Source organism: Odontesthes bonariensis, chromosome 2 (genome assembly GCF_027942865.1).
Source record: "Odontesthes bonariensis isolate fOdoBon6 chromosome 2, fOdoBon6.hap1, whole genome shotgun sequence".
NCBI classification, from domain to species: Eukaryota; Metazoa; Chordata; class Actinopteri; order Atheriniformes; family Atherinopsidae; genus Odontesthes; species Odontesthes bonariensis.
In genome coordinates this window covers 2,290,637-2,311,685 of record NC_134507.1, presented here as the reverse complement: position 1 = coordinate 2,311,685, position 21,049 = coordinate 2,290,637, and the positions used below count along the sequence as shown (strand labels likewise).

Sequence of the window (21,049 nt, the reverse complement as noted above, 5' to 3'; positions counted from 1 at the left end):
TTCTGGATGTACTGCAGCTGTCTTACAGCCCGTTTAGAGCCCAGTGAGCAGGCCGTTAAAGCAGTCTAACCTGCTGGAGACAAACGCATGGATCAGTCTCTCTAAGTCTGGTTTAGACACTATTCCTTTGATTCTGCCAATGTTTTTTAGATGGTAAAAAGCTGCTGATGTTACAGATTTAATGTGGCTGTTAAAGTTCAGGTCTGAGTCCAATATTACCCCGAGATTTCTAACCTGATAGTTAGGTTTTAGAGAGAGAGTCTCAAGGTGACTGATAACACTTTCTCTTTGTTTCTGTGGGCCACAGACAATGATTTCAGTTTTGTCTGAGTTTAGCTGGAGGAAATTGTTTTGCATCCACACACTGATCTGTTCCATGCAGCGACTGTTTGTTTTAGAATTTAGTTTTTTAAAAGTATGTGACATATTATACGTGATGCATTATACTGTATGTGTTGTGTTTGCAATGTATAATCAGTCGCTATGCTGGCCAATCATAAGAAAGCTCTGTTGTAACCCGAGCTGGGACTGACCACTCAAAGTGAAACCAAAGCAGCGAATGGAAAAAAACTGGGTTAAAACTGAAAAAAACTCTGATTCACTACAAAGAGGCGATGCTTGTGCGCATGACCCGTCACAGTTCAGGCTCCATTTTGAGTGCACAGCAGCAGGAGGACACCTGAGCTCAGAATCAGGTGAGTGTGAACAACTTTTTCTTTTATCTTTTTTAGTATTTTTCTTGGGCTTTTTATGCCTTTAATGTTAGGACAGAGACAGGAAGCAGGGGGCAGAGGGAGGGGAAAGACACGCAGCACAGGGCCGCTCGGTGCGGGAGTCGAACTGGGGCTGATGTGTTTTAATCAGGACTTCAGAGCAGCTTTGGCAGCAGTAACTCATCTGTAAATCCAAACTCCACAAAGCTGCAGACAGCTGATCAGCTGGGTCAGCACAAACTGAGTCTGACGGCTCGGAGGAAAGAAATGACGTCTCCTTTCTCTAAAAGTTCTTTCTGACATGGAACAGAAAGAAAAGCAGGAGGTAAAAGCTTGTTTCAGTTTGGCTGTGAGACCTGAACAGACGTGTTTGTCTTCATTCTTTTCTTCTCTCAGACTGACTGAAGTCCAGAAGATGGACAGAGCAGAGTCTGCAGCATCCAGCGGTCGCTCTACCAACAGGAACCCATCCAGACCTCCAGAACCATCAGACACAAAGTAAGAGAACTGCTCATGGGGGGGGGGCAGCTTCTTATCTGGGATATCACCATGGCAACGTATACTGGCAACCCAAACAGGGTGTGAAGCAGGTTGGAAATATTCAGGCTGACTTTAACCTTATTTTTAGGTGATCTGGCTTAACTCACCCTAACAGCGGAGATGTTGTTGAGCTGTAGTAGGATGCTGGTTATCAGCCCAGGTTTTCTGACTGAATATGAGCGTGTTCATGTTCATGAGGAGGTGGCATCAGCTGACCAATCAGAACCTATCATTCTGTCAGCAGCAGCAGCTGCTGTGAAAGCTGGAAGGAAAGAAGGCAAAAAGGAAAAAGAATGCCAGCAGGAGGAGATGTGATCTGTATATGATGGTGTATTTTATTAAGGCAAGGCAAGGCAAGGCAATTTTATTTATAGAGCACAATTCATACACAGGGCAATTCAAAGTGCTTTACAGCTACATAAAATCACAAGAAGGCAATAAAACCATTAAAAAGGAATAAAAAAAATAAAAGAAAGAAATTAAAAATGAAAGAAATTTAAAACCCATTAAAATAATCATTAAGTAATTAAAAAGCAAAGAGTGCAGATAAAATACTTTCAGGTGTCATATGCACAGCTAAACAGAACTGTTTTCAGCCTGGATTTAAACATTCTCAGAGCTGAGGCCTGTCTCACATCTTCTGGAAGACTGTTCCAGATGTTAGGAGCATAAAACTGAAACGCAGCCTCACCTTGTTTAGTCCTGACTCTGGGCACCAGCAGGAGACCCCTCCCTGAGGCAGGAGACCCCTCCCTGGGGCAGGAGACCCCTCCCTGAGGCAGGAGACCCCTCCCTGAGGCAGGAGACCCCTCCCTGAGGCAGGAGACCCCTCCCTGAGGCAGGAGACCCCTCCCTGGGGCAGGAGACCCCTCCCTGAGGTTCTCAGAGCCCGAGTTGGTTCATATGGCTCTAACATGGCAGAGATGTACTTTGGCGCTTGACCGTGAAGAGACTTGTACACAAGCAGAGCTGTTTTAAAGTCTATTCTCTGAGCGACAGGAAGCCAGTGCAGAGACCTGAGCACTGGACTAATATGGTCGTATTTCCTGGTTCTGGTCAGGACTCGAGCAGCAGCGTTCTGGATGTACTGCAGCTGTCTTACAGCCCGTTTAGAGCCCAGTGAGCAGGCCGTTACAGTAGTCTAACCTGCTGGAGACAAACGCATGGATCAGTCTCTCTAAGTCTGGTTTAGACACTATTCCTTTGATTCTGCCAATGTTTTTTAGATGGTAAAAAGCTGCTGATGTTACAGATTTAATGTGGCTGTTAAAGTTCAGGTCTGAGTCCAATATTACCCAGAGATTTCTAACCTGATAGTTAGGGTTTAGAGAGAGAGTCTCAAGGTGACTGATAACACTTTCTCTTTGTTTCTGTGGGCCACACACAATGATTTCAGTTTTGTCTGAGTTTAGCTGGAGGAAATTGTTTTGCATCCACACACTGATCTGTTCCATGCAGTGACTGTTTGTTTTAGAATTTAGTTTTTTAAAAGTATGTGACATATTATACGTGATGCATTATACTGTATGTGTTGTGTTTGCAATGTATAATCAGTCGCTATGCTGGCCAATCATAAGAAAGCTCTGTCGTAACCCGAGCTGGGACTGACCACTCAAAGTGAAACCAAAGCAGCGAATGGAAAAACACTGGGTTAAAACTGAAAAAAACTCTGATTCACTACAAAGAGGCGATGCTTGTGCGCATGACCCGTCACAGTTCAGGCTCCATTTTGAGTGCACAGCAGCAGGAGGAAACCTGAGCTCAGAATCAGGTGAGTGTGAACAACTTTTTCTTTTATCTTTTTTAGTATTTTTGTTGGGCTTTTAATGCCTTTAATGTTAGGACAGAGACAGGAAGCAGGGGGCAGAGGGAGGGGAAAGACACGCAGCACAGGGCCGCTCGGTGCGGGAGTCGAACCGGGGCTGATGTGTTTTAATCAGGACTTCAGAGCAGCTTTGGCAGCAGTAACTCATCTGTAAATCCAAACTCCACAAAGCTGCAGACAGCTGATCAGCTGGGTCATCACAAACTGAGTCTGACGGCTCGGAGGAAAGAAATGACGTCTCGTTTCTCTAAAAGTTCTTTCTGACATGGAACAGAAAGAAAAGCAGGAGGTAAAAGCTTGTTTCAGTTTGGCTGTGAGACCTGAACAGACGTGTTTGTCTTCATTCTTTTCTTCTCTCAGACTGACTGAAGTCCAGAAGATGGACAGAGCAGAGTCTGCAGCATCCAGCGGTCGCTCTACCAACAGGAACCCACCCAGACCTCCAGAACCATCAGACACAAAGTAAGAGAACTGCTCATGGGGGGGGGGGGCAGCTTCTTATCTGGGATATCACCATGGCAACGTATACTGGCAACCCAAACAGGGTGTGAAGCAGGTTGGAAATATTCAGGCTGACTTTAACCTTATTTTTAGGTGATCTAGCTTAACTCACCCTAACAGCGGAGATGTTGTTGAGCTGTAGCAGGATGCTGGTTATCAGCCCAGGTTTTCTGACTCTGAATATGAGCGTGTTCATGTTCATGAGGAGGTGGCATCAGCTGACCAATCAGAACCTCTAATTCTGTCAGAGTGAAAAGCAGCAGCAGCAGCTGTGAAAGCTGGAAGGAAAGAAGGCAAAAAGGAAAAAGAATGCCAGCAGGAGGAGATGTGATCTGTGTGTGATGGTGCATTTTATTAAGGCAAGGCAAGGCAAGGCAATTTTATTTATAGAGCACAATTCATACACAGGGCAATTCAAAGTGCTTTACAGCTACATAAAATCACAAGAAGGCAATAAAACCATTAAAAAGGAATAAAAAAATAAAAGAAAGAAATTAAAAATGAAAGAATATTTAAAACCCATTAAAATAATCATTAATTAATTAAAAAGTGAAGAGTGCAGATAAAATACTTTCAGGTGTCATATGCACAGCTAAACAGAACTGTTTTCAGCCTGGATTTAAACATTGTCAGAGTTGAGGCCTGTCTCACATCTTCTGGAAGACTGTTCCAGATTTTAGGAGCATAAAACTGAAACGCAGCCTCACCTTGTTTAGTCCTGACTCTGGGCACCAGCAGGAGACCCCTCCCTGGAGCAGCAGACCCCTCCCTGAGGCAGGAGACCCCTCCCTGAGGCAGGAGACCCCTCCCTGAGGCAGCAGACCCCTCCCTGAGGTTCTCAGAGCCCGAGTTGGTTCATATGGCTCTAACATGTCAGAGATGTACTTTGGCGCTTGACCGTGAAGAGACTTGTACACAAGCAGAGCTGTTTTAAAGTCTATTCTCTGAGTGACAGGAAGCCAGTGCAGAGACCTGAGCACTGGACTAATATGGTCGTATTTCCTGGTTCTAGTCAGGACTCGAGCAGCAGCGTTCTGGATGTACTGCAGCTGTCTTACAGCCCGTTTAGAGCCCAGTGAGCAGGCCGTTACAGCAGTCTAACCTGCTGGAGACAAACGCATGGATCAGTCTCTCTAAGTCTGCTTTAGACACTATTCCTTTGATTCTGGCAATGTTTTTTAGATGGTAAAAAGCTGCTGATGTTACAGATTTAATGTGGCTGTTAAAGTTCAGGTCTGAGTCCAATATTACCCCGAGATTTCTAACTTGATAGTTAGGTTTTAGAGAGAGAGTCTCAAGGTGACTGATAATATTAAAGCATGTGAGGAGGTTTCACACTTATTCTGTCAGACTGAATTCTGCCTGTTTTAAATGAACCAAGTAAAGAACAAACAGAAAAGAGATTGAAACAGTCAGAGGGCTTCCTGGAAATGTCTGAGTTCATTCTCTGTCTTCCAGCCTCTAAAATGCTTTTGAGTGGTTAAATGACTGCAGTTAGTTTTTAAAACCCTTTCTAAGATGTATGTGGATGTGAATATGAACATACAGACATCAGCTGATTTAGCTTCAGGAATTTGATACCCTGCACACTCATATAACGTACAGGTGTAGGAAAAGGCAGGGAAATCTGTTCTATTTCAGAGATTATTCTGATTAAACGTTGGTTTTTAATCTAAACAGGAACACGCTTTAGAGGAATCAATCCCTGTTTTAGGCTCAGAAACATTCACTGTGGCTGACACGTCTCTGATAAAGATGCTACTGAGGAGTCTCTTTTTGACTCCAGTCTGCTGGACAGAGACTCACCGTTATCGCACCGGCGGCCATTTTATTGGATCATTCTGTCAGTGAAGTGAATATTTTTCTGTGTATGTGCATATGAATAACAGCATGTCTGTGTTTGCAGAGGTCAGCACCACAGACAGAGAGCAGAGTCTCCAACATCCGACTGTCTGTCTCTGAAGAGTGACCGGTCCATAGGAATACGTCCAGACCTCAGTGATGAAGCTGGACCCTCAGGCACAAAGTAAGACAACTGAAACACAGATTTCAAGACTTTTCATGATGTCTCTCTTACAAAAAGAGCTACCAAAGCTACCAAAGCGAATTCTCAAGCGAAGCTTCTCCAGCTACCTCCGCTACCAGGCAGCGTAGGTCGCCCTTGGTGTACACGCAGCATTAGGACGATTTTAGAGACACCAATTAACTTAACATGCATGTTTTTGGACGGTGGGAGGAAGCCGGAGTAGAATAAATATATGAATGAAGGATTAAATGATTAAAACAAATCAAAGATGAAATGTCAGAGTAAATAAACAGGGGTCTTAACACAAAGTTAAAGGATAAGAGCGGTTTTTTGACATTGGGCCCTTGATTTCACATTATAACATGATGTTCTACTCACCCCTGCTTGTTGTTGAACATTTGGAGCTGTTCCGAAGATATTCGCGAGGCGTCTGGCTGCTCTCTTGAGATATTCGGCCATGAAACGGTTTCCTATGGGCAAGCTTATACAGGCACAAACTATGCTGTTTATAATTTATTAATTACTCTACACTAGCACTGATAACGTGGAGGTGCGTCGCTTACTTAAAAAAATCCGGTTTATTGTAACTTTGATTTTTTTGTCGTAAAGTGGGTGTTACTGACGTCCTCGTGGTGCTACTGCCACAGACAGCCCACAGACCTGCTGCCTATTTATTCATTCGGCTAAAATTCAAAATTAGTAACCCGGATTTTTTTAAGTAAGCGACGCACCTCCACGTTATCAGTGCTAGTGTAGAGTAATTAATAAATTATAAACAGCATAGTTTGTGCCTGTATAAGCTTGCCCATAGGAAACCGTTTCATGGCCGAATATCTCAAGAGAGCAGCCAGACGCCTCGCGAATATCTTCGGAACAGCTCCAAATGACCAACAACAAGCAGGGGTGAGTAGAACATCATGTTATAATGTGAAATCAAGGGCCCAATGTCAAAAAACCGCTCTTATCCTTTAACTGAATGCAGTTGGAAAGGAAAGCAGAAATATTAATATACAGGCTTCCCACGGGTCATGGAATTTCTGGAATATCATGGAATTTCATAAAAGTTTTTCCAGTCATGGAATTTGACCATTATGCATGCACAGTCATGGAATATCATGGCCCTTGTCTGCACAGTTGTGCAGAAGCAGAACTTGAGTATATTTTGTTGCTTACTTTTTTGTTTGGTGTATAACATTGTTTCTTACTGGTTATAACTACAACGCTTCACCAGAGATGGTTTGGTTTCGCGCTGTAATGTGCAACATTCTAGAACGCAATATCTTCGAGCCCACGGTCATCCTCCAGACCTCAGTGATGAAGCTGGACCCTCAGGCACAAAGTAAGACAACTGAAACAGAGATTTCAGGATCTTTCATGGTCTACTTTATTTCTGTTAAACTCAGCATTTATATCCAAACCAGCTCAATGTCCTGTTAACTAGGTTAGCACAGGCACTAACTTGCTGCCGTCTCCTGTTGCCATGACAACGAATGGGAGAACAGCAGTCAGTCTGGTGTCAAACCAAGGAGATGGTGGTGCACAATCTGATGTGGCAAAGCCAAAACTCTGGCTACAGAGCTGAGTTTCTGATCATTTTGGTTTGTGTTGGAAATCTAAACTCTACTTCCAGTTCAGGAGCAACATGGCCTCTGAACAGGACCACATGTCTGTCAGTGATGGTCTATTTTCTGCCTCTGACAGCTCAGGGGGTCACAGTGGATGGATGTGGAATGAAATGTGCTCATCTCAGAGTGTAGCTGCAGCCAGTGTTGTTAGAATCTATTTGATCAGCCCAGGTCTTTATCAATACACTTATTGGTTATCTGTAATTACTGAAGAGTTTTTTATTTCTTAATTCTAAAAGAGCAAATGTAGAATAGGATTAGGACTGATTTGAAATCTAATGAAATGTTTTCTGTAGAGCAGCAGCAGTAATATTCACACAGTGAAGTCAGCTCATAAACTGAGGATTGAACCAAATGTGAAATGTTGCTGCAGGAAGGGTTGAGTTTGTATTCACATCAAACAGCAGAGTTGATGCCAAATGGAGTTATTTTAAAAAGATTTTAGTGATGAAGACATGTGTTGCAGAGGGAGGAAGAGGAGTGGTGTTTGTGAGGAGCAGCAGTTGTCCTGCTGTGCTCTGTGTCAGGACGTCCTGAAGGATCCGGTCTCTGCCAGCTGTGGACACTGGTTCTGCAGACAGTGCATCACCTCATACTGGGACCAGTCTGCTCCCTCAGGAGGCTCATACTGGGACCAGTCTGCTCCCTCAGGAGGCTCCTCCTGTCCCCAGTGTGGAGAAAGATCCAGAGCTGCACCAGGTCAGATATTTCTGTTAACCCGTTTAAACGCACACACACATCAACATGTTCAAGATGCACAAACAATAATATTTGACCAAAAATATGAATCGCCATGACGACAAAGGTTTAAAAAGAGGAGGTTTAACTGCTGAAATGTGTCTGTTTTTATTTCAGTTGATGTTTTAGTTTCTTCAGACGCTGAGAATAAAAGTGTTAGTGGACAGTTGTTAGTTTTCAGCCCCCCTCAGGTTTCAGAAGGACTTCACACACAGCTTTGGGTCTGAATGGTTAACCTGCTGATTTAATGCAGACACATTGTGGTGTCAAACAGAACAACACAACATTTGTTAGGACCTGACTCACATGGACACAACAACAGAGACACACCATCAGTTCAAGCTAAAGAATCATTTTATTAACTCACATCAGACTGAATTAATACGCCAAATCAAAGCTTTATGTTCTGGGCTGTGGACATCAGTTAAATCAGAGCTGGATCATATTTCTGAGTGGAAGACATAAATGTAAATGCTGTAATGAGCAAATGGATCAGAAAATGAAACTAATCCAACACAATAACCAAGATAGCAGCACCTGTGGAGAAGAGCAGAGTAATCAGACTGAAATCAGGACTAAAGGAGCCAAAATAAGATGGAAGGAGCCACAGGTGTCCTAAATCACACAAATCAGCTCCCAGCAGAACAAACAGACACTCGCTAATACCACAACCAACCACAAGAGGACCCAGGGAGTCATCACAGAGGTCACCAGGAACATCATTTAAAGCTGATCTCCCAGTGAAATGGATCTGAGGTTTCTTCTGGAACACATGTCCTCTGTTCACTCTGCAGAAGGGAAAGCCAAACCCAAATGAATACATGTACTTTTCATATTTGATGGTTTCATGATGGCAGCAGCTGTCCCTGTATTCATTAACCAATCAGAATCCTGTTTGTTCACACAGTTTGGAGGCACTGGGTCTAAATTCAGACACAGAACACACATAAAGAAGAACAAATGGTGATGAATTGAATCTAATCTGTTTGTGTTTGGTCTCATTTGTTCTTTGGTCAGCAGATGTTGGTCTGCAGGAGGTTTTAGATGAACATAAGATGAGTCTGAGGAGGAGATGTGAACATGTGACTGAAGGAAGTGATGGAGCAGGAGGTGGAACCCTCCTCAGCACGATCTACACTGAGCTCTACATCACAGAGGGGCGGAGTGAAGAGGTTAATACCCAACATGAGGTGAGGCAGCTGGAGACGGCTTCCAAGATCCGCCATGACACTCCCATCAGGTGCCAGGACATCTTTAAAGCCTTAGCTGAGCAGCAGGGGGCCATCAGAGTGGTTCTGACCAACGGCGTCGCTGGTGTTGGAAAAACCTTCTCAGTGCTGAAGTTCACTCTGGACTGGGCCGAGGGCCTGGAGAACCAGGATGTCAGTGTGGTGATTCTGCTTTCCTTCAGGGAGCTGAACCTGATCAGAGAGGAGCAGCACAGTCTTCTCACGCTGCTCCATGTTTTCCATCCAACATTACAGCAGCTCCCAGCAGAGCAGCTGGCCGGCTGCACACTTCTGTTCATCCTGGACGGCCTGGATGAAAGCAGACTGTCTCTGGAGTTCAGCTGTCAGGTTGTGTCTGAGCTCACCCAGAAGTCATCAGTCAGCGTGCTGCTGACAAACCTCATCAGGGGGAACCTGCTTCCCTCGGCTCGCCTCTGGATAACCACACGGCCCGCAGCGGCCAATCAGATCCCTCCTGCGTGTGTCGCCAGGGTAACAGAAGTACGAGGCTTCACCGATGCCCAGAAGGAGGAGTACTTCAGGAGGAGGTTCAGAGATGAAGAGCGGTCCAGCAGAATCAGCTCCCACATCCGGGCATCCAGGAGCCTCCACATCATGTGTGGAATCCCAGTCTTCTGCTGGATCACTGCTACAGTTCTGGAGCACATGTTGACCCCCGAGCAGAGAGCAGAGCTGCCCAAGACCACCACTGACATGTACTCCCACTTCCTGCTGGTTCAGACACAGAGGAAGAAGAACAAGTACCACCAGGGACCTGAGGCGGGTCCACAGGGGCTGACGGAGGCTGATGGGGACGTTCTTCTGAAGCTGGGGAGGCTGGCGTTTGAACATCTGGAGAAAGGAAACATCATGTTCTACCAAGAAGACCTGGAGCAGTGTGGCCTGGATGTCCCAGAGGCATCGCTGTATTCAGGAGTTTGTACAGAGATCTTCAGAAGAGAGTGTGGGATCTTCCAGAAACCAGTTTACTGCTTTGTTCATCTGAGTGTTCAGGAGTTTCTGGCTGCAGTCTACATGATGCACTGCTACACCAACAGGAAGGTGGAGGTGCTGTGGAGCTTCCTGGGAGAAGACTACAGTTACTCATCTCTGAATCACTTCCTGAAGATAGTCATGGAGAAATCCCTGGACAGTAAAAATGGCCACCTGGACCTGTTTGTCCGCTTCCTTCATGGCCTCTCTGTGGAGTCCAACCAGAGACTCTTAGCAGGCCTGCTGGGTCAGACACAGAACAGTCCAGAAACCATCCAGGAAGTCATCAACAACCTGAAGATGATGAACACGGCTAACTTTTCTCCTGACAGAAGCATCAACATCTTCCACTGTCTGATGGAGATGAACGACCTCTCAGTCCATCAGGAGATCCAAGAGTTCCTGAAGTCAGAGGACAGATCAGAGGAGAGACTCTCTGAGATCCAGTGCTCAGCTCTGGCCTACGTGCTGCAGATGTCAGAGGAGGTTCTGGATGAGTTGGACCTGGAGGAGTACAACACAACAGAGGAGGGACAAAGGAGGCTGATTCCAGCTGTGAGGAACTGCAGAAATTTCCGGTGAGTTGATGTGTTCATTGACTTCATGAGTCAGTGTAGATTAGTAGCTTAGTTCCCTAAAAGCCGTTTCTGCACATGAACAGCAGAGATGTTCTGGAGAACCTGCAGACAGGTTCATCTGGACCTTTCCCACAGTTGCTGCTCACATGTGCTTCACAGCAGCAGACCTACTGTTGGAGGCAGGAAGCCAGCATTAACCTGCTGTTTCCACTGTTTCCCATGTAGGCCGGCTTTATGCCCACATGGCCGGTCCCCAACACAACCAGAAGCTAAGAAATCTGGCCAGTTTTTCAGATCGGCACATACAGAGTGTTTCCATGGCAACCTGACTCACAGGAGAGAATCTTGGACAGATTGGGCCAGTTCCCAGCTCACTGGAAATGATGCAACAGAAATCTGTGGGAATATGTTGGAACAAGTATTTTGGGGGTTTAAAGTTTTACTGAACTGGATCATTAAGAGCATTTGTCAGAATAAAAGTTTTTGTTGGTAAAATTGTGATGGTTGGATCAGCAGAAGGTTTTATAGGTGAGCGGCCTCAGTCGGGTCATTTCTTTGTTGGCTGTTGGAGGGATTGATTGTGAAAGCTTTGGCTCAACAGTCTCTGCCGTCATATCTTTTACTTCATCATGTGCCGCACATTTTCAATGGGAGACAGGTGTGGACTGCAGGCGGGCCAGTTTAGTTCCTGCACTCTGCTCCTATGAAGCCACGCTGCTGGCACACCTGCAGAATGTGGCCTGGCATCGTCTTGCTGAAATAAGCAGGACGTCCCTGAAAAAGCCGTGTTGCTCCTGTTTGGAGCTTTCAGCATTAATGGCGCCCTCACAGATGTGCAGGTTACCCACGCCATGGGCACCAACACAGCCCCACACCATCACAGATGCTGGCTTTGGAACTTTGCTCTGGTACAATCTGGATGCTCCTTTTCCTCTTTAGCCCGGAGGACACCACGTCCATGATTTCCACAAACGGTTTGAAATGTGGACTCAGACCACGGCACAGTACTGAATGCCGGCAGCTTTTATAGCTGCAGATTAGAGATATTAAGACATCCATCTGCAGTGAAACGCAGACGCCATCATCTGAGAAGACGGCGTGAACTGTGGCCTTTGCACAGAATGTAAATATACGAGGGGAAAGCTCAAAGCGTACAGCCTGCAGTGTTGGAGCTGATGTCTCCGGAGACATCATGATGTTGCTCTGTGGCAGCTTTCAGAGCCCTGGAGAAGCTAACTGGTGCTTAGAAGCTTCTTAGAGTGGATTCTTCCTGTATATGGGTGTGAACAGTCCCAGCTGACAGTGGTTAGCAAAGAGATCGTCTTTCAGCTGTAAATGTTCACTAAGCTGAACTTTTTATAAAGATTCTGGAGTCAAATGAAAGATGTAAGAATGTAAAAATGGTTTTCTGAACAAGACGTCCTTATTCTGACTTTGGGATCAGATCAAACATGTTTTCAGTCTGAATGTGACACCACATTTCCTTCTTTATCTGCAGATTAGAGAAAATAATGAAGAAAAGTCAGTTTAAAGGAGCTCAGGTCTGAGAGACTGAAGAGATTAATGATGTCGTGTCAAACAGGAAGATGAGATCAATCACAGATGTGAAGAACAGATGTTCATCAGAGGACATTACATTCACATCACTGTGTTCAGTCAGAATATGAGTTCAGCTGGTGTTTATAGTGCAGATTGTCTGATTTTAGTAAACTGACTTTACGTTTTCTCTCATCACAGACTTACTGGTTGCGATAAACTCTCAGAGACTGACTGTGAAGTTGTGGCCTCTGCTTTAAAGTCCAACCCCTCCCATCTGAAAGAACTGGACCTGACTGGCAACGACCTGTCGGATCCAGCAGTGGAACATCTGTCCGCTGGCCTGGAAAGTCCAAACTGCAGACTGGAGACTCTGGGGTCAGTTCACTGCAGCTCTTTCACTTCTTCTGTTTTAGTTGAAATGATTTAGTGATGTGTGGAAATATCCAAACATTCAGTGTTTCCACATGTCTGAATGAATCCTCCCTTCCATCCTTTTCTCCTGCCAAAGCAATTCTTTCCTCACTTTCACACACTGAAGCAGAGCTGTTCCTTAGAAAAATCATCCTGGTAAAAACCATTTTTCTTCAGTCATAAAAGGAGAGAAAACACTTTAGATCAGAGGTAAAATGGAGCAGCTGAAATGTAGCTTTGACTCACCTTTCTGGTCCATCTGAGAGATGTTTGATCAGTAAAGTTATGAAAGCTGGATGCAGATTAAACTGCAACAAACTGACAGATCTGCTGCTTCTGCTGCTCATTTGAACAGGACAAATGTGCAGAGTTCAGTCACTTTAACTCCAACGACTCAGTCTGCTTTGGGCTTTAGCCTCCACCCAGTAATTAGTGAGACTGGGGGAAATGGCAAAGCGCTGACTCTGCACTTTATTTTAAACATGAAGGAGGAAAAATCACCAAAGTTGAGAGGATCACATGCTAAAAGAATCCATCAGAAAGTGCAGAAACCAGAGAGGAATTCAGAATTACACCACAGAAGAAGAACATGCTGCACACACTCATCTCAGGACTTATTTCCCTTGCTGCTGCTTCCAAATGTTCATTCTTGCTTTACTAGTGGTTTAAATAATGTGGTAAAATAACTGAATCATCTCCAAAGATGAGCACTAGTGGCAGAGCCGGATCCAAATATGATATTTGGAAAGGCACATATAGCTGATTAAAGTCAGTTTCAGCCTGCATCCTGCTGGCTTCAGCTCACATGTTTTATTCTTTATTCAGATTGTGGAACTGCAGTTTGTCAGACATCAGCTGTGCTTCTCTGGTCTCAGCTATGAAGTCCAACCCCTCCCATCTGACAGAACTGGACCTGAGTCAGAACACCATCGGTGACTCTGCAGAGAAGGAGCTGAGCAGCTTTCTGCAGAGTCCACACTGTGGACTGAAGACTCTGGGGTCAGACACCATGTTTTAGTTGTGTGTTCAGATTAATATGATGTGAAAGTTGTGCTGGTCTTCATGGTAAAGTCTGTGTTCTTCTTCTGGGCTTTAGTTGATGAAACGATGATCTATTAAATCATGTTTTATTCTTTATTCAGATTGGTGAACTGCAGTTTGTCAGAGATCAGCTGTGCTTCTGTGGTCTCAGCTCTGAAGTCCAACCCCTCCTCCCATCTGACAGAACTGGACCTGAGTCAGAACACCATCGGTGACTCTGCAGAGAAGGAGCTGAGCAGCTTTCTGCAGAGTCCACACTGTGGACTGAAGACTCTGGGGTCAGACACCATGTTTTAGTTGTGTGTTCAGATTAATATGATGTGAAAGTTGTGCTGGTCTTCATGGTAAAGTCTGTGTTCTTCTTCTGGGCTTTAGTTGATGAAATGATGATCTATTAAATCATGTTTTATTCTTTATTCAGATTGTGGCGCTGCGGTTTGTCACAGATCAGCTGTGCTTCTGTGGTCTCAGCTCTGAAGTCCAACCCCTCCTCCCATCTGACAGAACTGGACCTGAGCTGTAACACCATCAGTGACTCTGCAGAGAAGGAGCTGAGCAGCTTTCTGCAGAGTCCACACTGTGGACTGAAGACTCTGAGGTCAGACACCATGTTTTAGTTGTGTGTTCAGATTAATATGATGTGAAAGTTGTGCTGGTCTTCATGGTAAAGTCTGTGTTCTTCTTCTGGGCTTTAGTTGATGAAACGATGATCTATTAAATCATGTTTTATTCTTTATTCAGATTGTGGAGCTGCGGTTTGTCACAGATCAGCTGTGCTTCTCTGGCTTCAGCTCTGAAGTCCAACCCCTCCTCCCATCTGACAGAACTGGACCTGGGCATGAACAACCTGAATGAATCAGCAGTGAAGGAGCTGTCTGAGCTTGTGGAGAGTCCACACAGCAAACTGCAGACTCTGAGGTCAGTAGAGGGTCGGAGGTCCATTCAGCTCTCAGCAGTATTTTATCAGACTTTATTTATTATTTATTCTATTTATTAAAGCTGATGGCAGCTGAGGAAGAGACGCTCTGGAAACACTCGTTTATCTCCTCCCTTCTTTCTTCTTCTTCTCTCTACAGCTGGGAGTGGTGAACAGGACGATGTGAGCTGAGAGGATGATCTGTGTCCTGATGATCCACAGGATGAAGCAGCAGCAGCTGGTGTGCAGAGAGACTCTGACTGCACCCTGATGATGATGATGATGATGATGATGATGATGATGTGTTTGTATTCTGTGTTTTTCTTCCTTTGGAATAACCATGTTAAAGTTGGGTTAGAAATGATCAGTAATGGAAACGATCCTTAAACCTTCAGTTCCATCTGAACTTAAAGAAAAGCCACAGTCTAAAGTTTGACACCAGTTTTATTCTCTCGGCTTCATTTTTTGCCTTTAAAAACTGACTTTTAATGTGTAAATCTTTCATCTTTTAATCTTTAAATCCATCAGTGGAAATGAGAAGCTGTCAGTGTGATTCAGTCAGAGACGACTGAGCTGATGGAAATGTGGGAACCTGAAAGGAACATTTGATTATTATTATTGTTACTGCCTCCCAAACAGTTGGGAAAGATGAAGAAAATAGTGATGTGGCAACACTTTTCTGTCCCGGCAGTCAGGAGGATGTGCCAGCTACTTCTGTGCCGAGTGAAAAGCTGGAGGGGTCGTAACAAAGAAGAGGAACAGACTGAAGCCCAACTCAGCTGAAATCATCTTGTTGTTAAATAAACATCTTTCAACCTTTCTATAAATCTTACTAAAGCATATCTCTATTACATACAGTATTTTATGATGGCACAATCACGTTATAACACAAGCATATTATTAATGTCTCTAATAAAACAGTCAAACATTTAAAGATGCACATGGAACCTTTATTGTTCTGCAGAACAGTGTCTCTGTTTTATAACACCCGGCCCTTTAAATGCTGTGTGGAAGGGTGGCCAGCAGATGGCGCCATAATTAATTTGATCAAATGCTTTGGAACACTGAACCCAGGCCCGCCGCTCCGCATACGCAGAGCGCTTAGGGCCCCAAGTACCTGGTGGGGGCCCCCAAAATTAAGGTTGTTAAAAGATTTCATGATAGTTATTATTTTATTACATTAAATAAATTATATGAATTAGTCATTGATTAGTTTTGAGTGTGTTTGACCTTCTGGAGGAGCTGTGGACTTCTTGATTCATCCAGAATTCGTAAGCTACATTTATCTTGTGTACCATTTAGCTTTTTGCTAGATTTTTGCTAAATCTTTGCTAAATCTTTGCTAGATTTTGACTGCTAAAAAGTAAATTTGCTGTAGGCTTGTTTTTCACTGTGTGATAACAGCCCCATCGAAACTAGCTTCAGGCCTGAGTGGCCACTTGTCTTTTAATCTGTGGGAGGGGTTTGGACTCCTGCAGACAATCAGCAATTAGTGAATCAGTACAAAGCAACTCCTGTTATTGGAAGCGTCAGCTTTCAAGCGAAGGCTGTCATACAAAGGCACTTGACTTTTTCAAGTCCGACTTGCTCAAGGACGATTTTCATCTGGACGGTCCCTGTAAGTGTAAAGTACCATTTTTCAAGTAACCATGTGCTTCATTCCCGTTCTCTCCTCTCGATCTTGGCGCCCACGCAGATACAGGGTCAGACCCAGAGGCCGGGACCCCACTAACCTCATCCACCCTTCTCTCTCTACTCATGTTGAGCAAGTGGTGGCAGGGGGGCTGTGGAACTGCCAGTCTTCTGTGCAGAAGGCTGAGTTTATCTCAGGTTATGCATCCATGCTCTTCCTTAACTTTCTTGCTCTTACAGAGACCTGGATCACCCCAGAAAACACTGCCACACCCGCAGCTCTGTCTGATGTGTACTCTTTCTCTCACACTCCCAGAGCTGCGAGGCGGGGCGGTGGTACTGGCCTGCTGATTTCCAAGGACTGGAAATACTCTCTTTGTTCCCTCTTGCAATTCTCTCCCTCCTCCTTTGAATTTCATGCTGTCACTGTCTCTCACCCAGTCAAGCTCACCATCGCTGTAGTTTATCGCCCACCAGGCCCTATTGGGGACTTCCTGGAAGAGCTGGACACTCTTGTCTCTCACTTCCCTGATGATGGCTCCGGCCTCACCCTTCTCGGTGATTTCAACATCCAGACAGAGAAGCTTCACCCTCTTGTTTCTCTTCTCTCCTCCTTCGACCTAGCTCTCTCCCCATCTCCTCCTACCCACAAGGCTGGCAACACACTGGACCTTATCTTCACCAGACACTGTTCTAGCGCCAACCTCTCTGTCACTCCTCTTCATCTCTCTGACCACTACTTCATGTCCTACACCCTCTCCCTCTCCTCTCCTCCCTCCCGACCGACCTCCCCCCACCCACTTGGTATCTTCTCGTCCCAATCTCCGCTCTCTCTCCCCCACTGACTTCTCCTCTTCTGTTCTCTCTGCTCTGCCTGCCCCTGAATCTTTTTCTCTTCCTCCCCCTGACACTTCTACTGATCTTCTTCTCTCCACCCTGTCCTCCTCTCTGGACAAACTCTGTCCCCTCACCTCCAGGCCTGCACGCTCAGCTCCACCTGCCCCTTGGCTGTCGGACTCAGTGCGTCCTGAGAGGCGGAGCGTGAGGGCGGCCGAGCACAAATGGAGGAAAAGTAAACTTCCTGAAGACCTTCTTGCCTTCCAGTCCTTGCTTTCCACTTTTTCCTCCTCTCTCTCTGCTGCAAAAACTGCCTTCTTCTGTAACAAAATTCAAACTTCTGCTTCCAACCCCAAAAAACTCTTTCAAACTTTCTCATCCCTCCTCCAACCCCCATCCCCTCTCCCCTCCTCCTCCCTCCTCCCTGACGATTTCGCCGACTTCTTTGACAAGAAGGTTAACGATATCCGATCTTCCTTCCCTCACCTCCCACCTGTCCACACCACCCACACCTGTCGCCCTCCCACTCCTCCCTCCCTACCACCTTCTCCCTCACCTCCCTCTCTGTCCCACTTCTCTCCCCTCTCTGCAAATGAGGTCCTCCACCTTGTAACATCCAGCCGCCCCACCACATGTTCCCTTGACCCGGTCCCTTCCCCTCTCCTTCATTCTGCTGCACCTGATCTTCTTCCTTACCTGACCCACCTCATTAACACATCTTTGACATCAGGCTCTTTTCCTTCTGCTTTCAGGACTGCCAGAGTCACTCCTCTTCTAAAGAAACCAGCTCTTGACCCTTCAGAGATCAAGAATTACAGACCGGTATCCCTTCTACCCTTTCTGTCCAAAACCCTTGAACGTGCTGTCTTCAAACAACTGTCCTCTTACCTCCACCAGAACAACCTCTTGGATCCCTACCAGTCCGGGTTCAAGGTGGGCCACTCAACTGAGACGGCCCTCCTAGCAGTAACTGAGTCACTCCAAACTGCTCGAGCTAACTCTCTCTCCTCTGTCCTGATTCTCCTGGACCTGTCTGCAGCATTTGACACAGTGAACCACGACATCCTTCTCTCTACCCTGGAGGGAATGGGGGTTTCTGGCTCTGCACTCTCCATGTTCTCATCCTACCTGACAGATCGCTTCTACCAGGTCACACTGAGAGGGTCTGTGTCGAAGCCACGTAGGCTCACCACCGGGGTTCCCCAAGGTTCGGTCCTGGGTCCTCTTCTTTTCTCCCTCTACACATCATCTCTTGGTTCTGTCATCCACTCCCATAACTTTTCCTACCACTGCTATGCAGACGACACCCAGCTGATTCTGTCTTTTCCCCCTTCTGACACCCAAGTGGAAGCACGCATTGCTGCGTGCCTGGCAGACATCTCGGGGTGGATGTCGATGCACCACCTTAAGCTCAACCTGGACAAGACTGAGCTGGTGTTTCTCCCGGGGAAGGGCTGCCCGTTCAGAGATCTGGCCATCATCATGGATGACTCCGTGGTGACATCAACCCGGACCGCGAGGAATCTGGGTGTGACCCTGGACGACCAACTGTCGTTCTCGCCAAACATCGCATCAGTGACCCATTCCTGCCGATTCCTCCTCTACAACATCCGGAGGATTCGCCCCTTCCTCACCGACAAGGCAGCACAGGTGCTCATCCAGGCTCTTGTCATCTCCCGCCTGGACTACTGCAACTCCCTCCTTGCTGGCGCCCCGGCTTCTGCCATCAGACCTCTGGAGCTGGTTCAGAAAGCTGCTGCTCGTCTGGTGTTCAACCTCCCAAAGTTCTCCCACACCACTCCCCTTCTCCGCTCTCTACACTGGCTCCCTGTAGCTGCTCGCATCCAGTTTAAGACTCTGGTGCTGGCCTACAGGGCAGTGGAAGGAACAGCTCCTTCATACCTCCAGGCTATGGTCAAGCCCTACACCCCCGCCCGACCACTTCGCTCTGCGGCCACCAGGCGCCTGGCTGCCCCCTCACTCAGGGGTCCCTGCACACGATCGACACGGTCACGGCTTTTCTCTGTTCTGGCACCCCGATGGTGGAACGATCTCCCGACTGATATCAGGACAGCTGAGTCGCTGCCCATCTTTCGCCGTAGGCTGAAAACCCACCTCTTCAGGAAACACTACCCTGATCCGTCCTCTTAGGACAGCATCTGCTCCGTCCTAGTTCCTTACGCACTTATTGTTTCCTCCACCACTGGCACCCTCTATATTTTCATTACCCCCTACCCGAACCAGGGTTTGAATCCCAGTCCTGCTTTTCTTACCTCTTTTATTTCGTCCCCTACCTGAACCAGGGTTTGCATCCCATTCCTGCTTTTCTTACCTCTTTTATGTCTTCCCCTACCCGAACCTGGGTTTGCATGCCCACCCCGCTGTGACTGGTGTGCAGTTGGTGAGAGGCTGAGGTACCTAACTTACTGCACTTACTCTAGCACTAGTTTTGCTCTTAGCTGTTTGGTATTAGAAGGAAATGCACTTATGATTTCTTGTGACCTGAAGTTCTTTTGCCTACCGATGTTGAACGCACTTATTGTAAGTCGCTTTGGTTAAAAGCGTCTGCAAAATGACCGTAATGTAATGTAATTGTGTGCCCTACTCGATTCGGGCAAATTATCGGTGTTTACCTTATCTATAACCCCCCCTTCCTGAAATGGTACAGTCTTCAAAGTTACCGCATCGGAGGTGGTGGAGCATCTTCCTACCTGACGTTTTCCGAGTTATGCCCGTTAACAGTGAAGAAGATTTAGAATGTCAAGTAAAAGGCCACATGATTCTGGCGCTGACAAAAGAAAGAAAAGAAAACGGAGAGATGACGCTCGTGCATCCCTTGCTGGTAAGTTAGTGTTTTTGGTGTAATTGTTCTGCTAACCCAACGTTCAGTGATATTGCTGCCAGCTAACGTCAGCAACCTAGGGTTGGTTAGCGATTGGATTTGATGAAAAGTTTGGAGTTACGAACAAAATCTACGAATGCTGGCGACCGTGTGTAGAGTTTGTGTAAAGTACAGCACTGTCACACGCTGAGTGGCGCAGCAGGCCGCCAACAGGTGTGACGGGAATGATTGACATCTACCCATCATTCCCCTAAAAAGCGAGAAAAGTTAACAAGACAAACGCCGTAATGGCATCATAAAGAAGTTATATTAGTGGCGCGGAAAAATGGAGGAAGAAAAACGGCCTGAGGACAAAGGTAAGGCATGTGTTGGGTGATGTGGGCTGGATAGCTGGAGGTGGGACGTTTTTTGTGTTTATTTGTCCTGCTAGCTAGCCTCGGATAAATGTTGTGTAGCTGGCTGGGGTTTGTTCGTTATAAACTCGGCTTCAGTGTTTGCCTCATGAAAGTTTGCTTATATAAGATGAGTATGACAGTCAGTCCTGCCATGGGAATGACTGACTGACTCCAGTTTATTCAGATTCTAGCAGGGAGGGAGGCATGTTGTTGTCCTGCTCTGTCATTGCTCTGTGGAAGTTGTCTCTCAGGTATTTGACACGATTTTGGCATTACTAAGGATTCATTTACTGAGTTTGGTGTGTTATTTATAGGCCTCTAATTAGAAGTGTTCTACTGTTTAGTTTTTTAAGTGATATACAAATATTAGGCATCCTGTTGATTATTTTAGAATATTGTGGCAGTGGATCATTTTTCTTAGTTTTATTACTTTAACTAGTACAATGTGTAGATAAATGCAGAAACTTCTTAAAAGTGACAACTTCCAAAACTCTTTTGTTCCTCTGGCCATCAGGATGTACAACAGCTTTAAGTGATGGGCTTCTGTATTTCACTGGTCACTTTAGATTTTTAAACTGTTTTTTTAAATAGTTTTTTAAATTCTTAGATTGTTTATAATTGTATAAACATTTTTATTGCTTTATTTTTCTTTTTTTTCTTTTTTCTTT

The 21,049-nt window shown here is 45.7% G+C and overlaps 1 protein-coding gene across 1 annotated transcript in view; it reads left to right on the top strand.

The window, feature by feature from the left end:
- The first annotated feature begins 6,554 nt into the window (after positions 1-6,554).
- The window catches only part of LOC142388736 (NACHT, LRR and PYD domains-containing protein 14-like), a 65,127-nt gene continuing 50,632 nt past the window's right edge, over positions 6,555-21,049 (top strand). Inside the window, exons 1-5 of the mRNA XM_075474308.1 lie at positions 6,555-7,929; positions 8,989-10,768; positions 12,506-12,682; positions 13,544-13,717; positions 13,861-14,037. Of these exons, the coding sequence (XP_075330423.1) occupies positions 7,686-7,929; positions 8,989-10,768; positions 12,506-12,682; positions 13,544-13,717; positions 13,861-14,037 (2,552 nt within the window). The 5' untranslated portion in view covers positions 6,555-7,685. The remainder of the gene's footprint in view (positions 7,930-8,988; positions 10,769-12,505; positions 12,683-13,543; positions 13,718-13,860; positions 14,038-21,049) is intronic.